This window comes from Ixodes scapularis, unplaced genomic scaffold (genome assembly GCF_016920785.2).
Source record: "Ixodes scapularis isolate PalLabHiFi unplaced genomic scaffold, ASM1692078v2 PGA_scaffold12__126_contigs__length_90152505, whole genome shotgun sequence".
In the NCBI taxonomy this organism is placed as follows: Eukaryota; Metazoa; Arthropoda; class Arachnida; order Ixodida; family Ixodidae; genus Ixodes; species Ixodes scapularis.
The window spans coordinates 29,475,700-29,498,497 of NW_024609838.1; the positions used below are offsets into that span (position 1 = coordinate 29,475,700).

At 46.3% G+C, this 22,798-nt stretch overlaps 2 protein-coding genes across 2 annotated transcripts in view; one reads left to right on the forward strand and one right to left on the reverse strand.

Moving 5' to 3' along the window:
* Positions 1-9,422, forward strand: part of LOC8026437 (VWFA and cache domain-containing protein 1) — a 69,236-nt gene extending 59,814 nt beyond the window's left edge. Inside the window, exons 23-28 of the mRNA XM_029971958.4 lie at positions 7-93; positions 959-1,074; positions 1,769-1,885; positions 3,368-3,513; positions 4,564-4,794; positions 6,575-9,422. Coding sequence (XP_029827818.3) covers positions 7-93; positions 959-1,074; positions 1,769-1,885; positions 3,368-3,513; positions 4,564-4,794; positions 6,575-6,945 — 1,068 coding nt within the window. The 3' untranslated portion in view covers positions 6,946-9,422. The remainder of the gene's footprint in view (positions 1-6; positions 94-958; positions 1,075-1,768; positions 1,886-3,367; positions 3,514-4,563; positions 4,795-6,574) is intronic.
* Positions 9,404-16,326, reverse strand: LOC8026438 (muscle-specific protein 20). The gene is made up of 6 exons (XM_029971959.4): positions 16,117-16,326; positions 15,026-15,180; positions 14,835-14,901; positions 13,139-13,243; positions 13,037-13,069; positions 9,404-10,093 (listed from the first exon to the last, which is right to left on the reverse strand). Exons 1-6 carry the CDS (start codon positions 16,168-16,170, stop codon positions 9,899-9,901), a joined length of 609 nt encoding a protein of 202 aa, XP_029827819.1. The 5' UTR covers positions 16,171-16,326; the 3' UTR covers positions 9,404-9,898.
* Between the last annotated feature and the right edge of the window lie 6,472 nt (positions 16,327-22,798).

Genomic DNA, 22,798 nt, shown 5'->3' on the forward strand with positions numbered 1-22,798 from the left:
GCCCAGATCACGGCCATTCCCGGGACCAACACGTTCCTCGGCATTGTGAACCACACCTGCGATTATGTTCGGGCGTTCTGTCCTTGCAGCACGGTAAGTCTCGTTGATTGTTCAAAAACTGACTGCACGATCCTAAACGAGAAGTGCTCGTGGAAGTAGGCATTGATAAAGTATCGTTATAGGTACATTAGAACATTAGAACTGCAGCAAAAAGATGCACGATCCGGTCAAACGTAGCGATCGACAATGCTCTTGGGGGTGGGTATAGACTAGAGAAGAAGCAACTCTTACCCAAAAGTTTATTTTGTGCAGACTTTCAGAGCTGTGAAAAACTACCCTATTTATTCGACCGCTAAAACGGCCTAGAGCTGTTTGTGCAACACTCAAAGTAAAGCAAATACAAACACAAATAGATTCTCTCCTGCATCAGTCACTGCTCCTAGCACGTCGGTGCAAAGCAGTGAAGCTTGATGCGAGCAGCGCACCAAGCGTGGGGGCACATTGTTAAGATAACAATTATGTGACCTTACCAGGAGTATGAGACTCTGGCTCTGCCCTATCGCAGCAGATGCCACTCAACAGTTCTCAAAAGGGTACTAACCTCGCGGCTATTCAACTTGTTGCTTACTACGTCGCAATGGCAACGCCTCATCATCGAGAAGTTTGCACGACGAAGTGGCGTCAAAGAGCCGGTTTTCGCTAGGGGGATGTGAAATTGATGTTGTGTACGAACCTCTTAAAAGTGAGAGCTTTCCTTCTCTGCAATGCCATAATCAAATAAAACTTTTGGGCTTTTTTGCTAACTGAATTTCTTCAACAAGCTCCTTGCTTCCTATCGTATTGATTGGATCGAACCACCAAATGCCTGTTGTCGGTGGTGCTTTGAACCGAAGTGAGGTCGGGGTAGTTTGTTTCCTTATCGTGATGCGGTGCCCCCCCTCCTCGTTGTTTGAAACAGGTGGACCGCCTATGCCTCAACTGCCACCGCATGGAGCAACGGGACTGCGAGTGCCCGTGCGAGTGCCCGCTGCAGATGAACCTGTGCACGGGGGACCTGGCCCACGAAGAAGACAGGTGCGTCCCGATGGATTATTTGGTGCTTACTTCAGCGGCATTTGGGCCTATTCACACATACACCGCAGTGCTACCTCGTTGCTGTTATGTCTATGCTGCAAATGGTGCTGACCTTGCTGATGCAGTGCCGACTTCGCACTATATTACAACCGCAGGTTTGCCTGATCACGCGACATGCTTGTCACGTAGAAGTGTTGATGAGTTGCATGTGCCGTGGTATTAGGAGGACCCGGTTGTTACCTGTAAGTCGAGGTTCCGTACGATTGTAACGTAGTTCGTCACACATACAGTGGACTCGGTCATGATGACCATGCTCATTCCTGAACTAGACGTGACTCCAACCAAAGTGCTGCCAAGGACGGGGCCCGGAGCTTTTAGTACTTCATTCAGCTGGCGCGGCACATGAAAGATGCAAACCATCTGACTTGCATTTGAGAGACAGTAAGTCAAACTAAGGTTGCGAATCAATCGGTTACATAATGGTTTTCTGGAAAAGGTTCGAAGGTGAAGCGCAAAGACAATTTCTCTTATTTTTAAGGTGCTCAGGCAATTGGACATAGCTAGTGTGTAAAGTTTATTAACTGGAGCTTTGTAATGGGCAGCGTAGAAAAGAAATGGTGACCAAAATGACTATAAGTGGCTTTTGCTTTAAATTGTCCTTGTTTGTTTCGTTCTCCTGTTTCTGTTGTTTCAGGAGCAGCAGCTGCCCCCGGTATTCGAAGGTGCCCCTGCTGCCCAAGCTGGAGAGCTTCCATTTTGACTCCCTGCAGCAGTGCTTCAACAGCGAGTGCACCTCAAGGCTCAGCGAAAAGTAGGCTGCTGTACACTTTTGCACCGCTTGTCGCTCAGACAAAAAATGCAGAGTCACTAGGCTGTGGCAACATGTGCGGCTTCCGATATTCAGCAGAAAAAAACTGCTGCCCATGCTCAGAATGTGTCCCTCAGCCTAACAGTCAAACAGGGCAGCTTCCAGAAGGCAATTGTTGGAATGGTCTGTTTTATTTGTCTGGGTTTGGTATACTTTTACCTTTTACCCCTTCCACAGACCTGTACCAGATCAGTATTGTGAAGAGCACACTGTTGTGGTGGTTATGATGATGATATTTGGACGATTGAATCGTGCAGATTGAACGTGTCATGCATGGTGGAATCCCAACCTGCTTTACTTTTGAAGTAGACTGAATAGGTAGATTGGTTCACTTTGCAGCGGGAAAGTATTCACGCTTCACAAAATCATTGTTGTCTAGCTCAAGAAAGTGATGTTAAGACGTGTGCACATTTTCAAATCATTCATTCATTCATTTCTTATTTTTTCAGGGGAGACCCTGATCTTGAACATTTTTTGCCATTTTTAATCGGATTTATACTAAATTTTCGCATCTACTAAAAGTGTTTGTGCTAAGCTCAAACAAATATATATGCTCATTGTTTTCCTATCTGTTATAGTCATCAAAAAAAAACCTCAACCTCATCACACATGTTTCTGCCCAACTTTTTTACAATACCTATGTCCATAAAACTACGTGAAACGAAGTATGTCAGCATTGATGATAAAGCTAATAGTAAGCAGGTGAGCTGGTTTAGATTGCGCATCGTTAAGATGGAAAAAATGGGGATAGGAGACACGTCTCGTTGAGACGTGTGTCCTGTCCCCATTTTTTCTGTAGTCTCTGGTCTTAAGGATATGACAGCATGTTCTAAAAATAGTAGAAAGTGCAACAACACTGTTTTTATAATTTTAGCATTGTTCTTGGAAAAGGTATTACCGGTTGATATTTTTTACTGATAATTAGAAATGAGTCATTGCCAATTAGAAAATTGTTAATATGAGATATTCTAATTGGTCTCGTTGTACTACCCTCTAATTTATGAGGTATTAAACCCTGGAAAAAATATTCAGATCCAAATTCTAGATCAAAAGAAAAGTCAAAACTATGTTGCGACGAAAGAGTTAATTCCAAGGAAACAAGCTTTTTAAAACATGCTTGCAAGCAGCCTGGATATGAAACTTTGAATCTATGTAATTGTACAGACGTGCATTTCCTGAGTGTCACAATACAGTCTAAGCTCATTACAGCAGACCTGGTTACAACAGACATTTGGATATAACATACGGATTTGTGGAGTCCTGTTGGTTTTCCTCTATGTACCATTGACTCTAGTTCATATCTGCATACAACATACATCTTTTACAACAGACCGAAACCTTGGTCAAAATCGGGGTCTGTTACAACGAGCTTAGATTGTTTGTGACTGTGTCCGGAATGACAAGACCCCCTCTCATCCGTTCCAGGGACTGTTTCGGTGTGCTCGGGTGCGAGTGGTGCTCGCTTGACACGGACGGCATCACCTCCCTCAAGTCCCCGTTCTGCCACGAGCAACCCAAGTGCTTCGGCGGCGTGCTGGGGGCCCGGACACCCTACGCCGACGAAATCATAGGTCCCTGCCAAACTCCCTCCTGTCGTAACGTCTCCCTAATCGGGACAGTCGTTGCACCGGTTTCCATACCGGCGCGCGGCGGGACGCAAACGTGCCGAAACTCCCTTCGAGCGACTCTAGTACAATGCCCGGAATGCATCTCTCCGACCGGGATTTGTACTGCGTCCTCGTCTGTGGTCCCTCGGTTTCTGCCCGACGTCATGTTTGCGTCGCGCCGTTGCCGCCTTGGGACCACTTTCGACGTACGGGCATCACGAGATGCTAAACACTGGTTGAAACTGCGTTGCAGATAAACGTAACTCAATGCTCCGTCTCGCCTTACTATGGCTCGTGCAGCGCGCTCATCGCTACACTTCTCCCGAAGGTTGCGTGACGCTCGACGGTATCGGATGGGCTCGAAGTACCATTCGTGGTCAGTAGTAAGGTGAAACAGAGTATAGTGAGCACCAGTGTTGGGAAGTACTTTAAGTATGTTGTACTTAAAGTACTACTTCAAGGAGGTTTAGAACACTTGTACTTTACTTGAAGGACATTCTCGTGTGCTTTGCTTAAAGTAGTTTTTTCTGGTAATTTCCGAGAAAAATACAACTCCCCGCTTCAATGTAACATTACCCATATTCAATCTTAAATTTGTATCGCAAATTGGTGTTTAGTCAACTTTGAAGCCACTCGATTTTATCCAATACTCGTCCCCCTTTTCCGAAAATAACTGATGCATCCCCGATTGCACCTAAAACAATGCATACCTTAAAAAAAAAAATGTACAGGGGGATGAAAGGTTATCATGAAAGATTGAGTTAAAAAATAATTGTACTTTACTATGAAAGTACATTGTATTTATGGTACTTTGCTTCAAGTATGTTGCACCCAGTGTTCTTACAACTTTACTTCAAGTACATAACCTCTCGCTTACTTTGTACTTTAAGTAATTTTTAGATGTACCTCACCGAACACTGGCGTGCACAAGGGAGGCTCCTTGATTCGAGAAGCTTTCGCTCCGGGACGAGCATTGTGACCAGCAATTGGAGCGGCGTTGTTGTTGTTTCGCAGGACAACTGGAAGAGGACTTCTCGTCCATCCGGAGTACGCCGCTGGGTCCGGTGGCCGGGGGAATGATAGGGGCCTTCTGCCTAGTGGCCATCCTGTTCTACTGCTACAAGAACCGGGTGACGCGGTCGGGGGCGGCGCACTACGCCCTGCCGTACCCCGGAGATGCCGTCGAGGGACAAGTGTACCACGACGCGGACGACTCTGATCTCCACGGCGGGAACCCCAGCCCCGGTAAGGACGCAGCGGCGGTTCGGTAAAGGTGGCGGTGGTACGTCGATGTCCGACAACCACGCGGTGTGGGTCGGTGCAAAGCGACGGTAGCGTAAGGGCCAAAGATGGGTAGGCACGACTGATGGCAATAGAGTGGGAATGTATCTTACTAGATTGGTCGATCCAGGGTTGGTGGGGACAGACAAGTGGGAGGCTGACTTTGGTATGGATGTTTGTACAGTATAGACCACTTACAACGTAACCGCTTATAGTGCAGGACCGGGTATAACGTGGCTTTTTTAAACCACCGGTTCGCCTCCCATAGAACTTTACGTAATTACATACCGCCTAAAATGCAGGCGCGCGAAGGGAAATACCGGTTATAGTGCAGTTTCTGGAACAGCCTGCTGACCGCACGCTCCTCTGCGCGACACTAGAAAACGGCGCTAGCCGCGTGCTGCACTCGGCGGGGCAAGGAGGTTGCTCGAAGAAGCGGGGAGAAGCGAAGAGGGAGGCTTCAGTTGCCATAGCGACTGAGGGAGGCATGGACGTGTCGTAAACGCGCGTGCGTCCCTCCGCTGCATTGGAAACAACCGCAACGACAGACCAATCGCAGGTCGAGGAGAAGTGTTCGCGCGCATTGCATGCCGGTCACGGGCCGGCTGCTTCTATCTGCAAACATGGCGTCGGTTGTGATCGTCGCTCATCGTTCCGCGTAAAAGCGCTATCCTTGACAGTGAATTTTCGTTGTGTGTCGCTATGATAACCTAGCACGTACTAGAAGGGAAGATCCACCTACTCGTGCGGCGATGTTGTGGCGGCACTCTCAAAACTGCAAAAACGCCCGTGTCGTCGTGTTTGTTACTTCGACTACAGTGGTGCTTTCTAAGCATTTGTGTTTTCAAACATCGCCCGGATTTCTTATTTGGAGCATTTCGTGCCTGTGCTCAAGTTGAAGGTATTACTGGCGCGTACCGTATAAAGGATGCGAATTTTCACGTGTTTTCATCGCCGGAGAAAAGTGATTAGGGTTAGCAATTCTGACGTTAGCAACGTCCGTCCGCAACCCGCGACGCCGTTAAAAGGCTGTGCCAGGCGAAAGTCGCTCATTTCTTTCAAAATGTGTGACACACTTGAGAGAGAAGTATGGTGAAATAAGGACTTTCCTCAAACTAAGCTTTATTTTTCATCCAACATAAAATAAATTGTTTTACAAAGGTAAGTTGTCTGATGGCATGTATTTTGGCCTGAAAAATTGATGTTTTGGTTATAGCGCGGTACCGCTTATAGTGCAGATTTTCGCGACTCCCGCGACATACGTTATATGCGGTCTACACTGTACCATGGAATGCAGCTTGGTACGTTGAGGGCCATAAGCTGTAAAGCGAGCACCGACGGCGTTAACGATGGCGGTATTGTGAGAGCCGACGGCAGCAGAGCGACGATTGGCGGTGGTCGAGAGACAGATGTGTTGGTACAATGAGAGCCACTTCTATTATTGTCGAAGAAGTTGGCAGCTCTTTGATGCGTAAGCATTGGGACGAGTGAACGGCAAACTTTTTTGCCTACCTTTTTCTAATGGATTCGCCGGAACACTAAGAGCCTATGCCTTGTGCCGCTTCATAGGAAAGCGACAGAGGTCCATGGAATGCAAACAGTGATAAATCTCTATTTGCATAAGTGTTCTGTTTAAATTTGTCGAAAGATTGAGGGGAGGCACAAATTTTCGTCTGGGGCAATCCCGAGAATCTGACTGTATCCGAAACACAGCTATGTGCTGATTGGAAGCAATTTTTTGCAGTTGGTCCCCTGAACATGGGATTGGCCGGATGCAGCTACGACAACAGAGCCATCGTCTCGCCTTACCGCGTGAACACGGCCTACAGGCGTCCCCCCGGCGGGGACAGCGACCACGGCTACAGCACCATGACACCCCACGAAGACTCGGAGCACCTGCAATACTTCGAGCCCCTGCTGCTCAGCAAGGACAAGGGAAGGTCGCCGCCTTCGCAGCCTTCCCTCAGCAGCCGCGCTTCCTCGCCCACCCAGCAGGGTGCGCCACCGGTCGTTGCCGGCTTTCCAGACCCTTCCATAACACGTTTGCCGAAGACCATGAGTCGGCGGAATTCGTTCCAGGCCAGGGCAGAGGTGCATGCGGTGGGAACGCGGTGAAAGCGTGCCGGGTAGTCATGGTCGCTTTCTGCTGCGGTTCCGTCTTTTGGGAGCGACAACACAGTGATGAGTGGCTCCAAACGACTTATTAAGAAATACCATCTTTGTGGGCCGAGCAACTGAATGACACAGGCTCGACGGTGTGCTCTACGGACATTGGCCGGATGCCTTTCAACGGCAGGACGCTGCTCCTAGTGGCAGCTCAATGACCTTTGAAGTCCATCTCGTCGTCATAAAGAACAACATCGCATGCCGTGTGCTTCTGGATTCGGAACTGAAGCCCTTCTACGAGTGTTAGATTGGTGTGGCTTGCCGAGAAGGACTAGCGGAAACCTACGGTTATGCCTAGGGTTCTCCCTCGAGCTGCGGTTCGCTGGGACTTGCTGTATCGTGTCGGTGGGTGCATGTCAGGTTGCGGTGCGGCCGATGGGCTCTTGCAGCTCGATGTGCTTCATTTGGTGTGGATTTGAATGATCGTGAGGTAGTCTCGATGTGTTGGTTTTTTATCTGAAATGAAGCGCGATTGAATGAGTGGCCACGGTTGCGGTGCAATCGTAATGTGTTCCTTTTAGCTGCTGAAGTTAGGATTGGGGTTTTTAGTCTGTGCTCTGAACAAACGTATGTGGCCAAATTTTGATGGCTCGAAGCGAGCCGACTGTACAGGGGACCCTAAAGGGGTGTCCAAACGAGATACTTCGGCAAGCGCGAAGTGACACTTCTCTGTCGTATGAAGCGGAAGTTAAAGCCCTGCAGCGCGTCTTCCGTTTGTGCATTCACCAGGCAAACATCGCAGCTTTCCTCCTCACTTTCTCTGCTCTTCTCCGACGTCGATACCTATCAGACCTGACGTCACACGCCACCTGCCAGCGGTGGTGTGCGACGTCTCCTTCCTGTTTTTGGGACTTGAACAGCAGCAGAGGCCTTGAGCGATTGACCGACAGCCGACAGAGTATCTGAGTGGCTGTCCAGACCCACGTGATGAGTATCCTCCGTGAAGGACAGAAGACGTTGGTGAAGGGAAGCTTTCTTCCCGGAAAAAAAAGAAACGGATGGAAACGGGTTGCCGCACTTCATGTGGCAGAGAAGTGTCACTCCTTGCATTCTTGAAGTGTCCTGTTTGGACAGCCCTCTAGAGGTGCTAACTGTGCTCCTTCAACCACCTTTGAACGATTTGACACAAGCTTTTTTAAGGTCCTGACAATTTGTGAAAAATGTCACCCCCCCCCCCCCTCCCTCCCTTTCTCCAAAAGAAGGGGAATAAGGGCGCCGGTGGGGAGTGACGTTTTGTAGCATTTCACCAAGGATTGCATTTTAATGAGTGAAATAGTTTCCTTTGAAGTTTGGGCATGTTGGTACACAGACATAATAAAAACAAAACAGCGCAAAGATGAGGATCCGTGTCCTGTCGGTTCCTCATCTTTGCACTGCTTGTTTTTTAAATAATTTAATAGGACAATGTTGCCAACTTTCAAAATGAGGAATGGAGGCCTTTTGGCCTTTGGAATGAATGTTTCATCAAGAGAAAGAATGTTGGGAAAAACTGCAAAAAGTAATTTTTCGACTTGAAACCTTCCGGTTTTAGACGTCTGTACTCCGGTATGCAGACTCGGCTCTAGCACCATAGGTTTACAAGAAGAAAGCTTTTCTTTTTGTTTTGTGTATATAGTTGGGTGTACATATCTGAAGAGCTTTGCACAAAAGTCTTCAATCTTTTTGTTTCACTTTTTTGTCCTGTAAATAAAACTCTACTCAGGTTAATTTTTTTTTTCCTTTTCGATGAATTGTTGTGCCAAGATTTTTTTTTTCTTTGCCTTAAATTATTCAGGAACAAATATATATATATATATATATATATATACATACATCATAGATACATACCCCAGGGCCATAGATTTTATCAAGGTGGCATCAGCCATGAATTGAGTATGTTTGGAGTTGTCGCTATGACTGGGGTGCTTGTTTCTTTGGAGAGCTGCGGTTTTTGGATGTGTTGGAAGTGCCGAAGGCGTCTTTGTGTTAGAAACCAAAAGTTGAAACAGTGAGTTGGGACGTACGACTGTAAGTTATTGTATGCAAACATTGTTACATACCATCTCTCTTCATGAGGCTGGCCCACTACCAATGTCGACATTGGCAGCCACTCACCTAACCCGCGCTATGCAATTGGTTTGCGGGGGAGGGTTCTCATACGAGTTTCTAGCACCTCTATCTACTATGCACAGAACTTTTGTTTTTCAGCATGCAGGAAATGTGCCTTCGGATAGAAACGGGGCATCTTTTGTAAATTGTTAGAAGCTCTGACAACTCAGCGGTAGGCTCGTTTCCTAGCACCCGTAGAGGCAGTTGTACTCAAAGTTGAACGATCTTGTTAGTCAAATGCAATTCATCGATGCAACGGCCACGCTCGACGAAATCGCGCGTGTACAGCCATCTGCCATTGAAAGTCACAACAATAAAGTATAGGTCATACACAACAAGAGGTTGATATTCGTCCATTCTTTTTTTTTTTTTTTTTATTCGATCGAACGACACAAGCAACGAAATACTCTTAAAAAAATACCTGGGGTGGCGTCCGAAACGCGCTAGACCGTCCTTTCAAAAATCCTAGAAACGTTTCGCAACCCTAAACGAGGTCGTAGCAATGCCTCGGTTTACGCCATAAATAAATGCGACACTCGGAAGAGAACAAATTTCGTTCCATACGCATTAATCACTTCATTTGGCATCTGCACACTCGCAGTGCCCATGCACAAGCTCGTCTGCACGAAACGCAACGGACGCGTGCCCCGGGCGCAATTTGTACGACACATAAGAAAGTTCTCGACGACGGTAGGACAGCGTTTTTCTTTTTGTCAAGCGTAGAAGCGTTTTCGACGCTACGAGACGGAAATCGTGCACTCGAAATTCGCACTCTTCTGCGGCGGCGAGCACATCTCAAGACGAAAGTGCCGACTCATCGACCGTCCGGGAGGATCTGCCGGGAAGCGCCATAGGGAGTCATGCCGGCTTGCGAGGCGCCCTTGTTTGTTCCGGACTGGAGGCCGATGATGGTTTTCCCAAGCTCCAGCTTCTCTTTCGTGAAGTCCCGCTTGTTTTCATCCGCAACCTTCACGCCGATTGTTGGGCCACGGTACCCTTTCTTTTGCGCCTGTGGAAGGAAGCGGACACCAGCGTTGAATGAAAGGGAAACGGGGAACCTAGTGACCGCTCCTTCAGGTGGGGGTAAGTACCAAGTTCCGTGGCAGAACAGACAACAACAAAGAACAGACCGGTATTGTTGTCGGTTTAAACGGAAAGCAGTGAAACTCCCCAAGGGTGTTTTTTGGTTGTGTGTAGGGATGCCGCGAACTTTTTTCGAATCGGAAGTTTCGATGATCGAATCAAGTGGTTCGAAAGATTTCGATTTTTCGAATTGTCTATATCGTAAAATTCGACGGAGGGCGAATTTTCGAACTTGTTAAGCTAAGAAGTTCGACGCTTTTCGAACCGTCGAACTTATTACGCTAAAAAATTCGATCTTTTTCGAACTTATTGCGCTGCAAGGTTCGACGCGTGTCGAACTTTCGAAATTGACTGACCAAAAAATTCGATGAATTTCGAACTTTCGAGCTTATTTATCAAGAGAATTCGAAAAGTTTCGAACTTTCGAATTCTGAAAAGTCAGAAGTTCGACGAACTTCGAACTTTTAGGGTAAAAGTTCGACGTTCGTCGAACTTCGAAAGACCGGCGGACGGTTTCATTTGATTTCAAGTAGTGGGGTACATTCGTAATTTTTTTTGCTCGAACTTTTACACGCGGTGCTGCGTTAATTACGAAAGGCAATGTCGTTTATTTCAATGTTCTGGCATGCTTAGGTTTAAAGAAAATCCCCGAAGGGGCGAGGAAGGACGACGGGTTTTTGACGATTATCGTTTGTGCCAGATTTGAAGCACACTGCAGCCGGAGCTATTTATGGTAGATATGTTATACTTTTTTAAAAATGATCTATGTATAGCCTAGGTAAGTGCCGTCTTAAGATGTGATTATTGTTATTCAACGTGAGTTTCGAAGAAATGTCCAAACATGTATCTGCATGCAATTATGACCTAAACTTGATATTTATTTTCGTCTAAGTTGTTTGAGGTATCGCATTTAAATTAACACCACAGACAGTACATATCATTGCCATCTGCAGAGTACAAAATAATATATTTATTGTTTTTTTCACGTTAAGGAATAAATTAACTCATGGGAGAAGATTTCTAATAGTGTTCACGTTCAGCACGTTATTAAAAGAAAACTTTTTTTTCGCTTCACGTTCCTGGGACGTGTTTCTTTTAGCCTGTACACATTTTGGTAAAAGAAACTTGTTTCGAAGTTCTGAACCTCTGAATATGCAAGAATAGAACACTTCCGACGAATTCTTGATAGTTTTTTTTTTTTTTTTCTCCTGCTTTTTATTCCCACATTTTTTTTTTTTTTTTGTTACTATTGGCACAGGTGTTTAGGTCGAAAAGACAGCTTTGAACTTCCGAACCCCTAAGCATGTGAAGAGCAGTGCCTTCTGACAACGAGTTTTTAACAATGACCATCTACGCAACCTTTTATGCAGTGAAGAGCGACAGTAGCTATACATATGCATAAATAATTTCAGATTAAAATAAGCTCGACCACGCCCTCTTTCCCCGTATTGTTTTCTTTAACAGTCCGAAATACCTGCAAGGGGGAGAAGGAGGCTGAAGCCCCCCCCGCTACCCTCTTTCCCCCCGTTTTTCCTCTTCCGACGTCACTCACTTGTATGGTAGAACGCTCCTCGACCTCGAGTTGTGTCGGCTTTAGTGCTTTTTGCGAGGCGATTCCTCCGTCCCAGAAAATAAACCTCCAGGACAATTATAAACTTCACCGGATCGGATTACTACCAGCGTGCAAGGGGTGGCGAGCTAGTTTGCCAGGTCGCTTCAAGGTTTTTCTGAGCCTCAACCTCCTGCTCGCCCCCGGCCGTTTCGAACTGGATGAGTCTCGTAAAACAGTGTGTTCGTGCAATCACTACTGCGTGACGCAGGTTAAAGACCCCCCCCCCCGGGGCTGGCGGTCACAATTCTGCACTGGCAAATATTCTAGCACATCCAAGACGCCCGTCGTCTCATTTAATTGCCTGACCAACTTTGCAGAATCTAGATATCACACCCTAACTTTTCTAAACTTGATTTTGTGAAAACCAGCGAGTCGTGAAAACGTTATTTGAAACTGAAACTGTGGAAAAACTTGAAAATCGGACTTCAAACTTTGAAAACTTGGATTAGAAAGAAATTCAAAATCTGCGAAGTTTTCTTCTTTTTTTTAATTTAGCGTTAAAAGAGAATCAAAACCTTCGAACTTTATGCAAAAAGAAATTCGAAATCTTCTAATTGTTCGAACTTCATGTCTATAAAAATTCAAAGCGTTCGAAGTTTTCGAATTTTTTTTTTACAAAGAATATCAAAATCTTCGAATTTATCGAACCTGAAGTAAAAAAATATCCGAAATATTCTAATTTTTAGAAACCGTGAAAGCTTCGAAATTTTTGAATTCGAAACTCCGCTGTGGTCAAAAGTTGCGAATTTTTCGAAATCGAACCTCGGTTGGTACGAAAATATCGAAATTTTTCGAAATCGAACTTTAGTTCGCTTCGCAAATATCGAAACCTTTCGAAATCGAACCTAGGGTGGTTCGCGACATCCCTAGTTGTGTGTTTATCCCACGAGTTTTGTTGAGCTTCAGTATTTGAAGAAGAAAAAAAAGCAAGAAAAGAAAAAACGAAAACAGACCATCCGGTTTTGACTGCTACACTTTCGGATCTGCTAAATCTGCTTTCGGGTGGTGTTAATCTGGAAGAAAGTTTCTCAAAATTTTGTTTTGTGTAGTGCCATACAGGTAGAAGCGTGAAGCGGACAGTTTGTTTCCGTTTTTCTTTGGCGATGCCTTTGTGACAAGTTTTGTTGCACTCCATTCATTGGCTTATTAATAAGGGTGCCTTCTACGGCTGAATAACATTTGAGAACACCCGGTAGGCAGGCCTACATTGACCTTTTCGATAAAACAGATTTGAAGTAAACCAATCACTGAACTCACCAGGCCTCCTAATGCAAACATGCAGTTCACAACCTAAAAGAAAAAAAAGTGCAATTCAGACGTTGAGTTCTGTCCACATTGGTTGCACAGAAACTGTATTACCATGTACAGGTTTTTCCTCTCGTAGAGGTCATTGACTTGGAACAGGTCATGGGATTTGAGACCGTAGCTTTCACAGGCTTTCAGGAACATCTCCAAATTCTCCCTCTGCGATGCAGTGGAAAATGTAAACTTCATGAAACATGTTTGATAGTGCGGTCATCAGCAAGCCACCTTGCAATTTTTCTAATTGTGAGAGTGAGTCGAATGAAAACCGTAAATTATTTTTTTGCTCAAAACTTATTAAAGGAAAAAAATTTTGATGTTTGTATGTTTACACAGCCTAGAACTTAGTTTGCCACAATATTATTATTTATTTATTTATTTATCGATACTACTAATCCTCACAGGAGGATTTTTGTAGGGTGGTACAAAAAACAGATGCATAACCATAGTGCAGAAAAAACAGTTATACAGAGGATAAAAAGTATATGAAACAAACGGAGTGGATGAGACATAGTATGTTCACAACATGAGCGCTTCGACATCATCCATGAACTGTTTCAGCGAGCTAGCGTGAACAACGTGTCGGGGCAAACTGTTCCACTCCTGGACTGCTAGCGGAAAAAATGAAAATTTAAAGCAATTATTTTATGCGTCTGGTCTCACTGCTGAATAGACAAGAAATTTTGCCAGTGCAGTACAACCGCTAGCCTGAGGTCTTTACGTTTACCACGCAGTAGTGATACACGACCGCAGACCGGTTGCGATGCTCATCCAAATCAAAACAGGCAGGGGTAAGGATTGAGTCCAGGATCCCTGGGTTCTGCAGCCCGAGCTTTCGCTCCACGTGCTTCGAGCAGGCGTGCACTAGCCCACTCGGCCACCGATACCTCCTACTTATTAAACAAAGCTGGTATACATCTGTATTATTTTCAACATAGCCTCCATTCCGCTCAGTGCAAGTATTGTGGCACTTATCTAAGCATAAATGACTAGAAAAAAAAACTCGTGAGAAGCCACGCTTGTGGAACCTCTCCATTGGTTTGGAAATGCTTTCCTCCCTTGAGTGGTACAAAAATATGGTAAATATGACTGACGTTGATAGGTGTAACTACTTAATCATCTGGCGCTCAGCGAATTTTCACTACGATGACTTCAACAGATGCCTGACCGGTAAGGAAAGTTTCGCACAGAACTTGCGCCACTTTGGAACTTTCTAGTCCATTCGTCCATTTGCTTGAGTGACAGACAAGCATCACAACACTGCAACTTCATTTGATGACGAAGTTCAATAGTTTTCATTCCCTCACTACCCACAAAGCTAAGAGCAAAACACTGTTCCTCTTTGGTGCACGACTCGAGTGGGACATTATTGGAAAGAAGGCTGCCAACTTGCAGAATGATGGCATCATATTTTGAAATGTTCTTGCAATGTTAAGGTTTTCATTTGACTCACCCTCATATATTTCTTCTTGTAAAGCATCATGTTTAGACTATTTGTACACCGCCTGGTTCCACGTCTTATGGTACACTGGATGCCACCAAAATGCTAGGCAGTATCAAAAGCGGGATTTGCAGACGTAGCCAAATATTCAAGCTGCAAGAATTTCTGTTGTGCACTGGGTTTAATTTTATTTTGGAAAATAAACTTAGTCATATGGGATTACATGTAGGTCATCAGGAGTTGCCATTGCATGTTAGGTGTGCACCTATCAACATGTTAGCAAAAAAAAAAAAAGAAAACGTTGGTAAGTACCTGTTTGAACGGTGCCTTCATTGTATTTATTTTGGGAACAGCTCCCGGCTGAAGTATGTTAATGAGCCTGGAAATAAGTATGACAATGCATATTATTAATAGCGCAATAGTCAAGTGGTCAACGGGCAGAGCGAATCCAAAGCGTCGTGGTCACAGCAGCCAAGCAAGAACCACCGCAGCGTTTCGCTTACGTGCAGAGCGCTGTGCCATCTTTCAGAACGTCTGCGAAGTCCAGCTGATCTTGAAAACCCTTCTCTGAATGTGGGGGCTCGAGGTCAAGCTGTGTCACTGCTCTGATCCAATCCAGTGCTTCCACGGCCCTGGGCATCTCAAATTTCGCTTGAGCCTGGGCACACGCCAGAAAGAACGGATCAGTATTCAAGATGGATCGTAAATTCATTATAAATGTTCGCAAATATCGTCAACGAATAGACGTCTTGCCGAGTTACCCGAGCATCAAAAGGAATGCTGGGAACGTAGGTACATGCGCTTCAGCAAATCTAAAACAAATGGCACTTCGCACGCGCGTTCCACGGACGCTTTAATCTGGTTATTTATTTCGAATCTTCTTTATAGGAAAGGCGAACACCTACGTTCCCAAGGTCTATTAAGCCGGTGTCAGACTGGTCATGCATCATACAAAAATACAGTCTGCAAGTCTGCAAACGTGAGTTTGCCGCGTGCCAATCTTTATCTCTGAACATGTTGTCATGCGCCATTCGCAGCAAGGATCTTTCGGTGACTCGCGTTCAAATCTGTATGCAGACTCTTTTGTATGATGCATAAGCAATATGACCCCGACTTCTGGCGAGTAGCTCTGTACCGATAAAGCTGGCACGGGCAATGCACTGCACGGCGTCGTGTCTTTGATAGACTGCGTTCAGGTAACGATGATTTCGGGTTTCAAATTTTACAAAGTAGCCCGTTTTAACAAAACAAGCACTCTTCTATCAAGGGCTCACTGACTGACTGACACCAAAGCGGCCTCCTATTATGCGTCAATCAGCGAGAACGTTTGAACATTGTTGACACCGCGCGCTACGGAAGAAACGTTTTCCAGTAAACGATCTCTGACAGCGAAAAAAAACAACTCATTCAGTTCCACAACGGTGCTTTCCATTTGCTTTTTTCTTCTTCTTTCAAGCCGCTTCGACCGAAAGTGGTCGTTTGCGAGTGAAGCCGCGCAGAACACCTCAGCCAACCAACCGGTCCGGCAAAAAAACCGTCCCGTTTGAAGCGGGTCGATCTTCGCGAAATGTGCCGAAGTGGACGGGCGCCTTACCTTTAGCATGCACTCCCTACTTAGTCCGTACGCTGGACCTTGGAACGCAGCCATTGTAGTCCTCAGAGCGGTCTCTCTCTATCTTGTATTTTTATTGTATTTTAAAATAAATACGCGCACAAACGCCGGTCGGCGAGAAGTTGGAGGATAGAGGGCCCCGATCGGGCTGGCGGTTTGCGGACTTGGGCGTGCACACGATAAGATGGCGGCGACGGTTGAGCTCGGCCAATCGGATTAGTTGTACCAACGGCGCCGCGGTCGACAGACCAATGGGAGGCCTCCTTAAAGGGAGATCGGAATGTTTGCGTCACCGGCTGCAAGAAAGCAACAAGTGTCCGCCGCACCGGCCGTGAAGGAGTGAAAGCGTTTGGGGTTTTGGGTTTTTGACTTGTGTCCCCTCTCGGTCGAAGCGGTCGTCGAAGCTTATGTCTGCTTATCTTTTAAAGTAAATAAAGAAAAAAAAAATGCCGACAAACCGGGGTATTTTACGCGTCGCTGCGCTCAGGTGCGTGGCTCGCGTTGGCGCGTGTGAGAGCTGCGGTCGTTAAAAACGTAAATGTGGTCGGTCACGGGAAACTCATCTTCGTTCAGAAATGAGCCAAGGTGACTGATCTCACCTGTCGGAAAAGAGCGTTGGACAGAGATGGCTCTTGAGAGGAGCTAGGATTGAACCTTTTTTTGAGTCGTGTCTTTGCTCGCGTCTAATTGATTCAACGAATCAGTTTGCGGCGTCTCGGTTTCCCGCGCAAGTATGTCACGGTCTTGAACGGTAAAGCGTTGTTGTGCGGCCGCATGGGGTCTGCTTCTTGCGAAATAAAAGACAAAAAAAATATTACCACGACCAGTTTATTGCGTAACTTCCATTGACACGATTGCGTCCGTTTAAATTGCGAGCTGACACCCGATAACCATGTATCAAATAACGTTTTCGGAGTAAAAAAGGAAAACAAATCATTTATTGGCACGCCCAGTTTATGACATAATTCGCAACGCCATGCGTCCGATTAAATACCGACCTGACGTCTTTTCGAGAATTCGGTGAGTCGTTTCTGCTCTCCGATAACGATACCCGATAACCATGTATCGGATATATCGCTATCGGAACGTAGGAAACGATTCGTTTTGATTTATAGTGTCTCTCAGCTTCTCGATCTGATTACGCTTCTGTACTTATTATATCCCGGTAGAATAATCGGTTCCCATCCGATTTTGAAAGCTGAGTCAAAGCAGATACGAACGACGGAACAGGTTTTGCGAACCGTCGTGCAAGGTATAAGTACGTCTTATCTATTTTCTTCTGACTAATCGGCGAAGGAGCGAGAAACGAGAATAAATTGACCGTACATCGACATGTGTGTCAAGTTATAAAATGTATCTTGGCGCAGCAGCGTGGTTGTCTCCGTTGATGTAGCGTCACGAAATCCCTAATCGTCCACATAATCGAATGCCAGCTATAAATCCTTCTTCTTTGTTTATTTTTGTTTTTTTAATCACTGCATTTTTTTATTTAATTACGTTTATACTAAAGTTTTATGCCCCCCCCCCCCCCCCCCAAAAAAAAAATGAGGCCAACGCCCTGTCCTGCCTCACTTTATATTGTTATTATAATGCAATTAAATGTAAAGGTGTAAACGAGCTGGGCAAGAATGACGAAAATTCTCGTCACCGTCGCCAATGTTTTTTTTTTTTTTTTTTTGCGTAAGATTTTAGTATGATTTTAAACCAGCTAGCCCAATTTGCTTTTTTTGCGTAAGATTTTAGTATGAACCAGCTAGCCCAATTTGCAGCCCGTTGAAGTAGCTGAGCGCGTGCCTGTCTAAAGCATATACTGTTGCGCCTTCAAAATTTGTTTTGTTTTGTTTTATCGTCAAGAAAAAGTAGGTTATGACCACCAGCATAATTCGATGACGTCACGTTTAAGCCACGAGGAAAGAAGGATGTTTTGCGCATTGTGCATACGCCCCGCAAAGTAGTTCTTCCGAGTTATGGTTGTCAGGGGAAGCTAGAGGCTATGCTTTTGGCTTTTGAAGCGTGTACTAGGTCTTGGTAAGATAACATAAATGTCTAGTCTGAAATGCACCCTACATGTATCTTAATTATCTACATAAAAGGGGAAAATTAGTAACGCTCCGCAAAAAAGACGAAGTTACTTTTCTTTTTCTCTCTTTTTTTTTTTTTTTTTTTTTTTTTTTACAATTTTTGAGGTGAAAAGGGGTATATCAGTGTTGGGTGTTTCGACGACTGGCCATCGACGACCATAATTTGGGCCGTTCCAAACTCGAACGTTTACGTGGCATTCCCCACCAACCGCACATAGTAAAACATGCCGTGCGTTTTTTTGGCGGCGTAAACGCGGAACCCAACGCGCAATTTGATTAATTGTAGGGGTCTCGCTTCTTCCTAATTATAGCCCTCTCTTCCTTTCTTTCTTTTTCTTTCCCACTTGCGCTTGTTGACTTTGGTTGGAGGTCGCCAAGGGCTGCCGCTGCCGACGGCGTTTTTTGCAGAGCCCTGCCGAGGAAAAGGAAGAGAGAGCATTTAGATGCAGGAAGTCTGGTCTTTCAGGCCGGTCAATGGAACCTCGGACGACGAGATCTGTGTCAATTGCATTCACGGACCCACTCTGGCATAGCACCAGGGTACATTTGTATAGCACGATTTCTTTTCTTTTATGTATATGTGAGTGTTCTTCTTTTTCATTTTTTTTTTTTTAGCTTTTTCGAAGACGGATTTTACGGTTGTGGAGGAAATTGTTGAATCGAATGAAAAATTAAGCGAAGTATCCGATCCAAACAAGCGTAAAAAGAACAAAAGCTGAATTTAATGTATAAACATTTTTGTTTAGGTGATTTCACAAATTTGATGCTGCACCATTCAAAGTATTTGTGCACATCTCGCTACACCGTTAGCACGAACGCGACATTGGCGCTTTTTCACATTCTACTTTAATTGTTTGTTTGTTTGTTTGTTTGTTTGTTTGTTTGTTTGTTTGTTTGTTTGTTTGTTTGTTTGTTTGTTTGTTTGTTTGGGGGGGAAACGGAGGGGGGGGGGGGGGCGACCGCCCCCTTCACTCTCCTTCAGGACCGACACTGTTCGAGTCACAGAACAAATCAATGAAAAGATAAACGCGCTTGCAATAAAAGACTTTATTGCAAGCCTAGTTCAAACAATGTTCGTATACGAACTAGCATCGTGTATTGCTTACATCAATAAGAACGCAATCAATTAATGCATTGCAAACACAAGCAAAGTCTTACAGCTTTCGCTTATGCTGAACGAGGTAATATATGCTACAATATGCTAGCTTTGTCCTTGGTCGTGCACGTGATCGCTATATAGTATATAGGAATACCGATGCCAAGCATCGTCGCGAAAGCGTCTGTCAGGAAAGCTGACGCCCGCGTCTCTATAGAATGGAGCTCTTTGTTCGGCGGGGAGGAATCCATCCCGACTTTTCAGAGATGCAGCTGTCTGGTTCTCGTCGCCGTGTCATATCGCGCGGTATACGTGCTCCGAGAACCACGAAGTCCCGCGGATCTTTTACATATACGTATATGTCGCCGTCACTGCTTCATGACGCCCTGCGCCGTATGGTGCACGACCAACCAAAACCAACTCTGACGTTCAGACAGCGTCAGATCGGTCTGCCTTTGAGGTGTGGTAGCTACACTGGTTTGAAAATTTTTTGCCAGCGTAGTATACCGCTGCTATCGCCTGGGATGTTTAAAGGAACCATAAAATGAATTTTTCGGCTGGGATAAATTGGGATTTTGCTAATCGAGTATCGTTTAGTGCGCCAAAAGAAAACTACGATAGTGGAAAGCCAAAAAACATAGCGGGTTATTTCGTACACCTCCTTTCCTTCGAAAGCTCTCCTCCTCTTCGCCGAGATGCATCCGCGGTGTGCAAGCGCGCCGGCCGGCCGACCCCAGCTCTCGCCAGCAATCAATCAATTATTGGACACGAGCACTGCGTCAGTCGGATGTACACGCTCTCGTCAACGACCAATCCGTCAACGGATATTTGAATTCGCGTTCGTGGCCAGTGGGCGCCGTGACGTCACTTGCGGATGACAGTTTCCACGAGGTGTGTTTAAAATGCACGCCGCAGCCCAAGCACGTCAAGACCACGTTATTTCGCATTTCGCTTTTGAGTCGAGGATTAAAGCTGAGGAGGAACTTGAAAAATAATTTCATGGGTCCTTTACCATGAAACGTTACTATACTCTGTTTCATACTTAGCGTGCAACGCTGTCAAAGCTACAAGCGCGAGCTTGGGGCTTGATCTCGTTGATCGTTTGCACGCGTTCTCGCGAAAGCAAAACCATAGATGAAGCCACGCGCTCGTGCCAGTAGCTTTGACAGCGTTGCACGCTAAGTATGAAACAGAGTATAAAGTCCGTTGCAACTCAAGAAGGTAGGGCGGGGGTAAAGCCTGGTTCAGACAGTTGCGTTTGACTGCGTTGCAGTAGCGAGAAACCAGGACATTCCTGCTGCTTATATCGCGTGCCAAGATGATTCCTTGAATTGGATTCCACGTTTCATACGAAGCACGGATGTGCCGGTGACTCGCTTTAGGTTCTCGACGCAACGCAGTCAAACGCACTCAAACGCAAGCAGGCGGAACGTCGGAGAAGAGGGGGGGGGGGGGGGGGGGGGGGAAAGCTCCTTCTCTCTTTAAGGTGTATCCACACGACGGACCGGGCCGCGGACCAATTGATCACGTGATGCCCGGCCCGCGGGCCGCCCGGCTGCAATGAGCATCCACACGGCGGACCAAAAGAGCAGACGACAGAGCGAACGGGCCGGTCTAAGCCTCGATCTCACAGCTCCGCCAAACGCAAGCAGCGAGCTGCTTTGAGGCTATTTGTAAGGAGCCAAGATGGAGGTTGAACGAAAGAGACGTTTGGCCGCGGTGGCCCTGGCGTTGACTCTTGAGAACGAGGAGGACCTAAGTGAAGCGAAAAAGGCACGGGGACATCTGTAGATGATTATTTGAGTAGTCGTCGCGACTATTGTCCCACAGAGCGGGGAATTGCTCCACGAGCGCGATCAAGTAAAAAGTTGCACCGTCGCACAACAAAAGGTTCGTCTTCTTCGTCTTCAGCAGTTGGCGCCAAAAGAAAACGACTTTGGATTTGGATTCCAATCCAAACAACAAAAGTCAGCTTGTTGCCAGACTTAGCGCTTCAGTTATACTTAAACGCCGCGGTCCGCCGCCAAGGTCCGGGCGGGAAAAGTCGCTTGGCATTTCTCAGAAGCGCGGGCCGCGGACCACCGGCGGACCTCGAAAACCGGTGACGTAAGATCACGTGATGCGCGGCCCGCGGACCAAAACGGCGATTTGGTCCGTCGTGTGGATACACCTTTAGCGTTCCGTCTGCTTCCTCCTCCTCGGCCCGTCTAACCCTCGCCCTGCTTTCTTGAGTTGCAATGGGAATATAGAATACTCAGTTGGGAAGTGCTTTGAAGAAGTGGCGAGAACCGAACTCAACGCGATCGCAACGCCACCATTTCTCCCGTAGCGGCCACTCAGGGTACTGCACGGCTGCACCGTAACGGTTCCGTCTTTATCTTCCCTCTTTCTATCCTTTTCCCCCAACAACCAGGTAGCAACTTCTCCTGGTTTCCCCCTTTCCCGACACCTTATCACAAACAAGCAACAAACAACAGTCGCGGAAGGCCGGTTGCGTTAGAGTTCCTCAAGATGAGCATTTGTTTTCCCCGCGCCGCCACGCCACTATTCGCCGAGATCGATCAAGTGAGGAGCAAAGCGTCCACCACCGTGTGGGAAAGCCACCGCTACGGTCGCCCCGCTGACGTTGCACGCGCTTCGGTGTATGTCCCTCTGCTTTCGCCTGAAAAGCAAAGCATCCAGGGCCGTGCAGCAAAGCCGGCACTACGGCCACCCGCCAAGGCTGAATCTGCAACTCTGCTACCGTAGTACAGGAACTCTAGGTTGCGTCATTTTGCAGGGCCATCTCGCAGTAGCTGTATAAAGCAACTTTCATGCTTTGACACGTCGCTAAAGGGTGGAGCTGTTATCCTATTAAGTTTGGCCTCGGTGCCGGCCAGCGGTCCAGGTTTCAAGGGAAAATGCGTCGCGCAGTATTGACACACGATCGCACGCCTGCACTGGGGTTCTACAGCGCGAGTTTTCGCTCAACGGGCGCCGAGCTGCTGGTTGCTAACACACTCGGACCTCGATCGCCCTGCTGGGGTGGCCGAGGGGCGAAAGGGAGGTGTGGCGATCGCACGGGAGACAGCGGCCCCGCCATTCATAGAGCGCAGCCTGATCGCAGCGCCTCCTTGCACTTTAGGGCCACAAAAGAGAAAAAAAGAATGCCAGCAAAAATTGGCCCAGATTGAGAATTTCATCCTTCCACTCTGTAGAGGTATTGTTCAGCCGTAAACGGAAACATTTTTCCTGCTTTATTTTTATTTCGAATATAAATTTCAAATAGTAAACTTGCCTATATAATAGCAATAATAATAATAAATTGGCAGCGACCTTTGCCTTCAAAGTCCCATAATATATGAAATGCATTATAATTTGTAGGGAATTGGTGAGGAAATTGGTGCGTCACGTGACGTATATTTTCCCGCTAAACTTAGCGGGGAAACTGAACGGTTGTATAGGTCACGTGACGCAGGGCCGTACCCAGAAAAAAATTTCGGGGGGG

Excerpts from the sequence above, each read along its gene's own strand:
- LOC8026438 (XM_029971959.4), bottom strand. The coding sequence starts at position 16,170 with ATGGCTGCGTTCCAAGGTCCAGCGTACGGACTAAGTAGGGAGTGCATG. Across the intron at positions 13,244-14,834 it reads TGAAGGCACCGTTCAAACAG|AGGGAGAATTTGGAGATGTT; the intron begins GTACTTACCAAC and ends ACTGCATCGCAG. Across the intron at positions 13,070-13,138 it reads AGAGGAAAAACCTGTACATG|GTTGTGAACTGCATGTTTGC; the intron begins GTAATACAGTTT and ends TTTTTCTTTTAG.